This window comes from Phoca vitulina, unplaced genomic scaffold (genome assembly GCF_004348235.1).
Source record: "Phoca vitulina isolate PV1807 unplaced genomic scaffold, GSC_HSeal_1.0 scaffold121, whole genome shotgun sequence".
Classification (NCBI taxonomy): domain Eukaryota; kingdom Metazoa; phylum Chordata; class Mammalia; order Carnivora; family Phocidae; genus Phoca; species Phoca vitulina.
Genome location: NW_022589824.1, coordinates 690583 through 702716, shown reverse-complemented (window position 1 = coordinate 702716; position 12134 = coordinate 690583). Strand labels below are relative to the sequence as shown.

General features: G+C 47.1%; 1 protein-coding gene across 4 annotated transcripts in view; it reads right to left on the bottom strand.

Annotated features, from left to right (window-relative positions):
- The window catches only part of EHMT1 (euchromatic histone lysine methyltransferase 1), a 78665-nt gene that overhangs the window by 49843 nt on the left and 16688 nt on the right, over positions 1-12134 (bottom strand). For 2 of the 4 annotated variants that reach the window (XM_032398798.1, XM_032398800.1), the window contains exons 4-7: positions 10012-10169; positions 9493-9684; positions 2505-2582; positions 863-983 (exon numbers count right to left, since the gene is read on the bottom strand). In XM_032398798.1, coding sequence (XP_032254689.1) covers positions 863-983; positions 2505-2582; positions 9493-9684; positions 10012-10169 — 549 coding nt within the window. The remainder of the gene's footprint in view (positions 1-862; positions 984-2504; positions 2583-9492; positions 9685-10011; positions 10170-12134) is intronic. The other 2 variants (XM_032398799.1, XM_032398801.1) reach the window with 1 other exon arrangement.

Here is a 12134-nt window from a genome sequence, read left to right as displayed (position 1 = left end):
AAGAAACAAACACAGGGAAGAGCCCAAACGTCCATCAACAGGTGAAGAATGAACCACGGACTCGTTCCTGGCCAACGATCCACTGGTACTACAACGTGGATGACTCAAACAATTATGCACAAAGCAGACAGCCAGGGGAAGGGTACCTCCCCAGTCATCCACTCAAATGAAGTCCTACACAGTGCTAACCAATCTGCAGACAGAGTACAGCAGAGGAGCCTAGGGATGGGGAGGGCTGGCTGGGGAGAGGGAAAGGCCACCAAGTGGCAGCAGGAGCATTCACGACCTAACTGTGGCGGAGGTCTCGTGGTCACACACGTGTGAGAACTCACCACCTTGCACCTGAACCACGTGCACTACAGCACATGCCAAATCTTCTGCAACAAAGCGATCAGAAGTGACCCCTGGCCCACTAGGCTTGCTCACCTTCTGGATTTCAGGGTCATTTCCTTCCCTGCATCCCCTTTAACAACACTACTTCCAGAACAGGGGAATCTGACCAAAGGGCTGAAAGCCACTGTGGGGACCTAGGCACTGCCCACACCTGACACCAAGGGCAGCCACGGTAACCATACAGTGTTCAGAAGCCACAGATTCCTGGTCACACAAGGAAAAAGATGAATAATCCCAATTAGCTCAACACTCAACAATGAAACCAGCATTAAGGGAGGTTTGCCAGAAGGAAGCCACTTGAGGATCACCTGAGTGTCTCTAATGAAGTTCATACTTTTTTTTCCCCTTAAAACAGTAAAGCCCCCTTTCCAAATGAAATCCTACACAGAAGCCCAACCCCACCCCCGGACGGCCTCCCATGGGCCCATTTCCCACCCAGACAGTCCTCGAATGTGGACACCACATTTACCCAGCACACCGCTTTGCTTCTTTTTATTTCTCCGCCTCCGTTTCCTAGCCGGCTTGATCCAAGGGCTGTCAGGCTTTCCTCTCCTCTTGAGAAACTTCTTCTTGACACTGGATTCAGAACTCTGAGAGCCACAGGGGCAGGAAGAGAAAAAGCAGAGCATGGGAGCTCCTGAAAGCACAAGGTACTGGAAGTTCTGTTTCCTGGCAAAATAAAATACCTGCTATATCTTGGTTCTTCAACTAGAAGATTAATTTCACTTTCAGACATTTTTCTGGTCCCATTCTTAAAAATACTCATGTTTTCCCCTAAATCACACTAAGCTGTTATTTTACAGGAAAAAAAAAAGAAAAGCCAAGAACATTTAAATGGAATTTATAAATCTTACTCGAATTTGGCACAAGAAAGAATGAGAAAGTTCTAGTCAGGAACTAAATAAATAAATAAGCTCAGTGAGAGAATCCACTTTTAATCATATGCATCCATTCATTCTGCTCATGAGAAAAGGAACAATGAATGCCTCAATCTGCTTCAGAATCTATGTCCACATTAATTATCTACATGGAGAATAAGGAAAGAAATTATAATTAATTTACAATATTTTAAGATTGTTATGACCATTTCTAAAATCTAAGATGCAGAAAGGGCATCTACAAAGAGACACAGAGCAAGAACTGCCACCACCTTCAACTGGTCTACAAGGAGAATCGCACAACCCCTGCTCCCTAGGGATACAGACGCTAGGAGGAGGAACAGAGGAGACACAGCAGGCGCGGAGCTGGGTGCCCAGTCTGACTGCGGTGGCCCACCAGCACACAGCCTCCTCTGCGGCCCCACCAGTGGCCCGATGCACCCTGTGCTCCATTTCCTCTGCCTCACCCCTGCCCTCCTTACTGCAAAATTTCAGACCCAACTTCCTCAAGCACTGCCCCCAAGCTCACTGTCGCTTCAACCTGCCATTCCAGACAAAGAGCAGCGTATCACCAAACCCAACTGTCCCTTCCAGGTCCTCATCTCATCTACCCACACAACACACTGATGCCAGGGACCAGTGTCTCCCTCTTGGGAGGATTTCTCAGCTCACATGACCCTCCCGTCTCACATCAACTCCTCCTTCTCTGCTTTCAAGCTCACCTGTTGGGTGCTTTCTGGGCCCCATCCTGAGGCTTGTGCTCTTCCCCATCTCCAAGCCCCTGCTCCCCCATCCCCACAGACCCAGTGCCCCTGCCCTCTGACCGCTTACCTCCCTGTGACAACCAGCCCACAGAAGGTCCTGCTGGCTCTAATCCTGAGACAACTCAAATCCTTCCTTCTCTCTCACATTGGTCATAGGGCAGAATCACGGCCACTGTCCTTGCTGCCAATTCCTACCCATTCTACCACCCCTCACACACCAAAGCCCCAACCTCCCTCCCCTAGCCCTGCCTGCCCGATGAGGACCTGAGCCAAGCCCATCTCCTTTGGCTCTCTGCTCAGATGTCTTTCTCATGCTCCTTCCCAACGTCTGGGATGAGATCTGCCATCACGGCCCCAGATTCCAAGCACACACTTGCAATGACGGCTGAGTGAAGGGCTGGACAGACCACAGAGCCTCCTGCTTTACTCTGCCACCAAACACGAAATCAGAGTGCGGGGCTGGGGTTACCAGATCAGACTCATCTCCATCCTCGTCTTCCTCCCCGGTGCCGGCTGACTCTTGCTCCTCTTCAGACTCGCCGTCCGTCTGGCCAGCCGCACAACAAGCCAAAAAGAAAACACAACTAATGAGACCCTTCAGTGGAGGTGACTCGATAAAAACACATATTACTGGACACACTGGCAGTCAGCGCTGAAGATGCACGTGCACAGGCGGGCTGGGGGGTGGGAGATGACACAGGTGCTGTGTCCACGAAGTGACCGGTACCAGCTCCGAGTCCTGCCTGACCCCTGCCCAAGAGCCCGTCCCAGGTGGGCCACTCCTCTGCTGTATTTCTGTACTGATCTGGAAGGCAGCCCCCTCGGCACGTAACACACCATCATCAGTATGCTGAAGACTAGTGCACTTGATGCATCTTGTGTGTAGTAAAATTCAATTAAAAAGTAACAAAATACACAGTAAAAAGACTTCCAGAGGCCAAAAAATAATATAAAATGCAAAACCTACCCTTTAAACCCACCCAAGAGCCCAGTTCAGCCCCCAGGACCATCATGCTAGTGCTGCTCACAGTCCTTCCAGCCAGTGTTTGGCACGAATGGGCCTGAACACAGAAGCATGATTCTGCCTGCTGGCTGGCAGAGCACCAAACACAATTTTGTGAATGAAACTTCCTTCTAATTAAAAATATGTTTTGGAATTATTTCCATATCAAAGCAATATAGGTACCTCATTTTTTTTTTTTTTTATTTTATTTTTTTTGCTGTATTTATCTTTTCTATCCACACAGGTAATACATGAATACATTTTCAATGCAAAAACACTAAAATATATGGGTATCCATTCACCCCTTCTCCACCTACCCCCTGAGGCAGGGATGTGGTAACACACACCCTCAGCCTGGTTCTTTGTGGGGCTGCACCCAGTAACTTCCCCATTCCCTAATCGAGGCACACCCTTATCAGTTTCACACTGAGGCTGCGTTTTACACAAACTAAGATCCCCCAGGACAAACCAACAGACACACACTCCTCTTTACAAATGTGGAGTTCAAGACTGCTGCCATCAGCAATGCCCACAAAGGCACAACCAGCCCTCCAAAGGGGTCGCACAATCACTTTGGTCTTCATTCCCCAAGTATACAAGGAACTGAGCAACTTCCGTGACTTCACATACTTTCCTACTTCTTCCACTTTGTCTCCTGTGACCAAACCCTCAGTCCATACTGCTACTGGGTACTTGCTTTATTAATTAGTAGAAGCTACACACATATAAGGTAACAATGCTTTGTCTATTAAATATGTTATAAAATTTTCCCTATCAAGTGAAGCTTTGCTTCTGGTCTTTATTATACAAAAATATTGAGACTTTATCTGGACAAGTCAAACCTCTCATCTTTCTCTTTGTCGCTTCTGGATCTGTGTCTGGTACTAGAAGGCCTTCCTTATTTGAGATTAGAAAAACAGTTTCTAACATTTTCTTCCACAGTTCGGTATTTTGTGTTGACACTTTAAAGCTTCTGTAATTTACTTTTTTAAATAACAACTTTACTGAAATATAACTTACCTACTCTAAAATCCATGCTTTTAAAGAGTACAATTCAGGGGCACCTGTGTGGTTCAGTCAGTTAAGTGTCCGACTTTTTTTTTTTTTTTTTAAGATTTTATTTATTTGACAGAGAGAGACACGGCGAGAGAGGGAACACAAGCAGGGGGAGAGGGAGAGGGGGAAGCAGACTTCCCGCCGAGCAGGGAGCCCGATGCGGGGCTCCATCCTGGGACTCCAGGATCATGACCTGAGCCGAAGGCAGATGCTCAACGACTGAGCCACCCAGGTGCCCCTAAGTGTCCGACTCTTCATTTCAGCTCAGGACATGATCTCACGGTTGTGGAATCGAGCCCTGGGTCAGGCTCCATGCTCGGCGCAGAGTCTGCTTGAGATTCTCTCTCTCCCACACCCCTCCCTCCACTCACTCTCTCTTTCAAATAAAATCTTTAAAAAAAAAAAAAAAAGGAAGTGTACAATTCAGTGTTTTAGTATATTCCGAGTAGTGCAACCATCACCATTAGCCAATTCCAGAATAGAATTTACATTTCCTATGTGACATGATGTGACAGTTCCCCTCTATTTTTCCCCCAAAAGATCAATTGTCCCAATAACATTTACTGAAAAGTTCATGATCCCTTGACCACAAACTAAAAACCCATCCTTAAAAAATAAACAAAAATTAAAACCATCCTTAGAGTAAACTGTATGTTCACATACAAATAGGTTTGTTATGGATTTCCTGTTCCACTCACTCAATGCTTTCCCATTCCTGCACAAATCCCCATTTAATCACTCTCCAGTAGTTCTAACTGCTGTTTTTTCTCCCTGTGCTTGCTGCACACAATTCCCACATCAGCTATTCTATAGAAAGTCCTCTGAGGGTCTTGATGAGAACTATTCTGGACTTATAGGCAAAGTGGGGAGGATGAAACAATGATCTTCTCATTCAGACAAGTAACCGGCCTTCCCTCAGACAAGGAGTCTTCCCTCAGGCAAACAAGAGGTCTTCCCTCAGACAAAGAGCAGGTCTTCCCTCAAACAAGGTGTCTTCCCTCAGACAAACAAGGGGTCTTCCCTCAGACAAAGAGCAGATCTTCCCTCAGGTACACAAGGGGTCTTCACTCAAGCAAACAAGAGGTCTTCCCTCAGACAAACAAGGGATCCTCCCTCAGACAAACAGCAGGTTTTCCCTCAGACATACAAGGGGTCTTCCTTCAGACAAAGAACGGATCTCCCCTCAAACAAGGAGTCTTCACTCAAACAACGGGTCTTCCCTCAGACAAACAGCGCGTCCTCCCTAGCTAAACAACAGGTTTTCCCTCAGACAAACAAGGGGTCTTTTCTCAGACAAACAGCAGGTCTTCCCTCAAACATACAAGGGGGTCTTCCCTCAAAGAACAGGTCTTCCCTCAGATAAACAAGGGGTCTTCATTTAGGCAAATAAGAGGTCTTCCCTCAGACAAACAATGGCTTTTTTCTCAGACAAGTAATAGGTCTTAATGTGAATCTATGTCTCCTTTACAACCTCCTTCAGGAAAGTTTCAGTTTTCTCTTCTAGGGAATTGACATTTCCTATTAAATTTATTGCTAAGTACCCTCGTGGTATTAAAGACTTACAGCTAAGTTTTAGGTGTGATACTGTGATTTTTGCTTTTAGAGTCCTTTTCTTTTAAAGATCCATATGGAAATATCTGCTTCAAGACAACCCACGTGTGGGGCGCCTGGGGGGCTCAGTTCATTAAGCGACTGCCTTTGGCTCAGGTCATGACCCCGGGGTCCTGGGATGGAGTCTTGCATCGGGCTCCCCCTGCCTGCTTCTCCCTCTGCCTCTGCCTGCCACCACCTGCTTGTGCTCTCTCTCTCTGTGTCAAATAAATAAAATAAACAAATTAAATAAATAAATAAACAAATAAATAAATAAAATCTTAAAAAAAAAAAGACAATCCATGTGTGGATAAGCAAGACTGGCCAAGCGTTAACAATTGTTCACTATTATCTATATGTCTGCATAGCTTGACATTTTCTATTAGAAAAGTTAAAAAATAGCCCTAGACATTATTGCTATTATCGATACTGTTGTCGTTACATTTTCTAACTGGCTATTGCAGCTACACAAGAAAAGGAACGGTTTTATGTCTTGATCACATTTAAGTTCAGCTCACTAGCTATAATAGTTCCTCAGCTGATTTTCTTGAATTTTTTAAGACAGATGATTATATTCTTGGCAAACTCTTCTCCCTTGTCCTTTTAAATATTAATGTTTCCTTCTGGTTCTCATTTTACAGCATCACAGCAAGAATAATCAACACTGCAGCGCTCATGGTAGGGGAGAAAGGAGCAATCCCTCCCTCTTTTTATTATTGACATTAGAAACGTTTTAAAATGTTCACCACTAAGTAACTTTTTTTGAGGGGGGGTAGGATTCTGATATCTTTAGGTTTATTTAATATAAGCTATCTTTAAATACCATTGGGTAATTTGTATTTTAAAAAGATTGAGCCTGGGTAGATCAGTCGGTTAAGCATCTGCCTTCGGCTCAGGTCAGGACCCCAGGGTCCGGGGATCGAGCCCTGTGTGGGGTCCCTGCTCAGCGGGGAGCCTGCTTCTCCCTCTCCCTCTGCCCCCCAGCTTGTGCTCTATCTCAAATAAATAAAATCTTAAAAAAAAAAAAGGCATCCAAATGGCAAATAAACATGTAAAAAAGTACCCAAGCTTCTTGGAAATCTGGGAAATGTGAATCAGAACTATAATGCGACACCACTACACTCACTGGCTGGGCAATACCAAGTGTATCAAGCTAGTGCGAGAGAAGGACACTCACGCACGCACAGCTGAGAGCGGGAGAGCTGCATGGCTATGCCTACCACTGGTCACATGACATGGCAATCCCAATGTGGGTGTGCCCCCCACGGACAAAAAGGAATGCTCGCAGCAATGTCATCTGTAAAGGCCCCAACTGGGAACAGCCCAAATGTCCATCAACAGTGGAATGGATACATAAATTTGAACAGTCACCCAAAGAAATACTGTACCGTAGTGGCCCTTGAACATTCTGGTCTCAGAAACCCTTCGTTCTATTAGAAATTACTGGGAATGACAAAGCACTCTTGTTGATGTGTGTTACGTCTACTAACATTTACTACTGTACAAATTTAAACTGAGAAATGTTTAAACCACAATGTAACTCCAATGAGTGAGAGGTAAAACAGTAAATAGTGTCTTAGCATTATGACAATGACAGTTTTGACCCCACGGACCCTTTGAATGGGTCCCCTCTGAAAGAGACCCCTCAGACCACTTTATAATCCACTGTGCATAACAGCGAAAATGAATGAATAATATAAACTTCACAAACGCAATACCGAGTAAAACAAGTCACACTCTGAAAAAGGAAAACATATGCATGATCCCGTTTACATGAAACACAGAAACCAAGAAGACAATTCTGCGGGGACCGGAAGGGCCCACAGGGGAGGCGGGGACAACTCAGGCCTGTGAGCTGGGTGGCGGCACACAGGTGCAGTCACTCTCTGATCAGTGAACTGTTCCTTGTCACGGCTGAAATCATAAAGTCATCCCCCAAATCCAAAAAACATACAGCTGAACTTTATAAAATGCTAGTTTTTCTCATTTAATCTGTTAATGTGGTAAGTCTTATCGACAGGTTTCCTGTAATAAACCAGCGTCTTCCCGGGAAGCCCTACCTTCTCCACAGTCGCTATCATGCAGAGATACAGCTCTGTCTAACCAATACTGTTCCAGGACTGAAAGCGAGTTTGGCCTCAGAAGGAGCTAGTGTCCATCCCCATCTTTCTCTATTCTCTGAAGCAGTTCACATAATAAACCCATTACTGTTTATTTCTATTGCTGATTTATTTAGATTTGTTCCTGTTATCTTATTTCGTTTTCCATTTGGCCACACTGTCCTTGTGATTCTACTTTTACTGGTTTCTTGATTCTTTTTGTTGGCTTGCTATCCATTTAATTCTTTCCTTTATACCAATGTATAGAGTTACTCAGTATTACTCAGCATCCAGATTCTCTCTGGAAGAGGAGAACCCAGAAACCGAGTCAGCTCTATATGCCATATGCTGTTCGATAAAGGTGACGTTTTAAATCTTCAGGGGAAAGAAACGTCAGTCAATAAATGGTGCTCACATAATGTGGCTATAACCATTTTGAGGGAAGCCATGGGACCCTGACCTCACATTTTGCCTAAAAAGCTTTACTGAGATCGAATTCATATACCATAAAATACACCCATTTTGAGTATATCTACCTCATATTTTATCCCAAAACAAATGTACATGAATCAAGTACTTATACATAAAAAATGAAACCAATGAAGTATAAGAAGACAGCTTACACAAATTTATTAAAAGTCACCAGTGAAAAAGAATGTTTATCTTATTTAGAACCCAGAAATCATAAATAGACTATTACCCGTGGCTTCTGACACAAGACAAGACCCCCCCAAAACTCTGAGAGCTGGAAGGGAAGTCTGTACCTACAGAGCACAGCACTTTGACTCAAAATGTAGAAAGTTAATCCACGGAATTATACATTTCAAACAGGTCACTATTTCAATGAAATCACCTGGAACTTCTCTGCCTACCATTAGTTTTAGAAGACCTCATCAGATACAAAAGCCCATCTTATATAAAGATGGTCCAAAATTCTCTCAAAAAAGTATGATACAAAAAACAGTCCAATCACACCCATCTCCAACCAACCACCTGATTCTCAACTCCTCCTCCTCCTCCTCATCTACTTCATCCCCCTCCGAACTAAGAGTGTAAACACACACCCAGTTGTCAGCATCTACTCAGGAACTGTTCTACTCGGGTCTGCCCCTGGAACCCCTGAAGACCCTGCCCAGTGCTGAGCCCCCAGGGCCACCCGCAGACAGTGACTTGTGATTGAGCCAGCCCCTGCCCCCTCCCAGGGCACCTCCTCGGGTAGACTGAGTGAGCCGTGTGATGAGGACACCTGGCACGCCGAGACACAGCTGGTGTGAGCAGACTGCACACGACCGCTCTGCAGGTCCAGCCAGCAGCCCTGGAAGCCCACTCCAACCAGGAGGAGGAGTCCTTCCCAGCGTCACTGCCTCACGTGCAGGACTGCACCTGTGGCGCGCCTAGGACCGCACAAGGTCAGTCACGCCGAGGCCAGCGACAAGCAGCTGCCCCTGGCACACAGGCAGCCCTCAGTGTGCTCCTGTCTGTCTAGAACCTAAACAAGCTCCAGATGTTACTTCAAAGAGCGCTGTACAAGACGGCAAACACTCCTCTGATGAAAATAACATCTAAAACTTCAAGATAAACAGAATGCAAACACCCAAGTCAGAAGGAAAACAGGGAAGTGACTGCGGCAGAGAAGGGCCAGACCGCCCCTCACAGGACCAATGACCCATCATCTGTAGTCCCTCCCCGAGGGGGTGAAAAAGGCCTACCTTCTGGGTGCGGTCGGTTTCTGACACACTGCCCCCCTTAGAGGTCCTGCTGTCCTCTGTGGGAAATGCAGCAGCCTGCTCGGCCCCCTGGTCCTCATCCTCATCAAGCTCCTCCGACTCGTCCTCCTCTGAGTCCAGCTCCAAGCTTTCCCCATTCACGTGAAGGGTGCTGGCGCCCAGGTCCTTGTCGCCCTGGAACACGGGAAAGAGCACACTGTCACGAAGAACCCCAGCATCAGGAGCAACCTGCCAACTCCTGCCAGGGCGTGGCCTGCAAGGTGGGATGCAGCGACTCTGCCACTGGGGGAAGAGCCAGGAAAGGGTGAGGGATGAGGGGTCAGGGAGCACTGGGAAAGAGGCTGCGCCCCAGAACGAGGCACCTCAGAGCCTGGGTTCCTTCAAAAGGGACCGAGGTCATCAAATTACGGACAACCTCACGTGGTGCTCTTGTGGCCAGAGAGGTCCTGACACAAACGTGGATTTCCAAGCACACGTGCAAACAACGCAGGCACGCCTTACCTTGGAACCCACAGTGGAATGAGTTATACTCTTAAACATCTCAATCACCGTCCTCTGTTTTAATACTTTGGTCTTTTTCTTAGGAACCAGGCTATAGGTTCCCATTCTTCGTTTTTTCTTCCGAGATACTGCAGCTGCTAAAACAAAAGGCAAGCAAGCTAAAAAAAAAAAAAGTCAAAAGGGGACAAGAAAGGAAAAGAAATACCATTCAAATGTTTTTTAAAGGTAGGTGATAATTCACAAAATCTGATTACCAAAATCATCAGCATGCCACAACAGTGACAGGCATTTCTCACTTGTCCTAAGTTGCACAGAGAAAACTGACAGTACCTTACAGATCATCTGCTTTACTCACAATAAAACATTAAGCTGTGTGGACGGCCAACATGATCACCCTGCTATAAGCAGGAGAAGTGCAAGGGAGAACTCACCGATCATCAGAAGCAGGGCCCTGGAGCACCTCCCACACCCAGTCCCCTGCCTCGGGACGGTCCCGTCCCCAGGAACAGTGTGGCTGCAAGAGTGAGGCTGAGGAGGAACAGTGGACTCACTGCCAGTCACTGGGGATAGGCCTCATCTGTCTGCCTGACAGACTTCTCACCCACGACAAGGAGTAAATTGCACAGTCTCCAGATGTGTCCACCTCTAAAGTAAGTGTAGCCACGCAACACTGGCCAGTCTGTCCTCTCCTGGACCCTTTCCCCAGCACCTTCCACCTTGCCCAGCAGTTCACCAACTGAGGGGAAAGAAATCCTTGAAGCAAACTATGCAGGTACAAAAGGTCGAGGAAGGCACAGGACAGGAAAAAGCAAATAGCTGGGGGTCTGGGGTTTCCAGACAAGCTGGGGCTCCTGGGGACTCAGGGCTCTCCACCCTGTTCTAGATAAAGCAGCTCCAGGTTGACTGGCTTTATAGAATGAGGCTCTCTATAATATTTTATTTTTTAAAAAGTTCCAGGGTTTTAAAAAATCTGAAAACCACTTAACAGAGGCACTGTACTAAAGGACTGGAGAACCTATGCTCCATTCTGTTCTCACTCTAAGAAGTGGAAGAAAAGAGCGCTGGAAGAGCATGCATGAGCGTGAACTACACCGTGACAAGGGCCACACAGACAGCCCCGTGAGCACGGGGTACCGAGGACACCAGGTGTGCCTCAACCCCAGGCTGAGGGCCACACAGGACATCCAGGACAATCACACACGCAGCCCTGCACTGTGTTCACTGGGGTGGCTCTGGGCACATAAATGGTCACGAGGAAACGCAGCTCTGTCCATCTCATGCTAGAACGGGGTGACTGGGTGCCACGCAGCGGTGTGCCCAGGCTGGGATGAGCGTCCCGTACAGTCACAGGACGGAGAGTAGGACGCGCTTTGCAGCCCCTCAGTGAGTCTGTGTAGTCTTCCTGTTTGTGTTGCGGCAGGATGGGAAGCTAACAGAACCTCTGGGGCCATGACCACAGTAATTTAAAATACTAACAGAGATGACCTGAAATCTAAACTCAAACAAGGTGGTTCCAACACTCCCTCCACCCCCCAAGGGAAGACAGCAGGGCAGGGCAGGGGAAGGAGTGAGGTTTGAAGAAAGCAGACCAAGGTGGCCTAGAACCTGGACACAGTCACGGAGGGCTGTGTCCACACAAGCCCTGTCCATGCCAAGACACCTGACCAGCAGGTAGGCTTTCTCTATTTCCCACAACTCTGAAAGGCGCACCAGCGATTCTGTAATAAGGCAAAGCGGCTGTGATGATGCTTCCCTAGGAAAAAGGAGACACTTGCAGGCACGGAAGTTGTGATTTCTGGTACCCTTCCCGGGAGGTGACAACACCAGGAGTGGCTTGACCTGCATGAAGACGTCACAGAAAGGGCCTTTCTGCACTGGGGAGAGTCACCTCATCTCTGTAGGAACTGTGGCTATCTTAGAGGCTCCAGAGGGAGGCTCCTCGCTTGAGATACGCCTACCCCAGCATCCTCCCTGTGGGGCCACTCATGCAGCCCCACCTCCTGCAAAGGCCCCAACAAGGGATCAAATGTTCACCCATCCCCTCAACTGACCGTGAACAGAAGCAAGGTCAAAAGATCGAGAAACACCCAGGGAAAGTGGCTGGTAACAGAACCAAACCACCC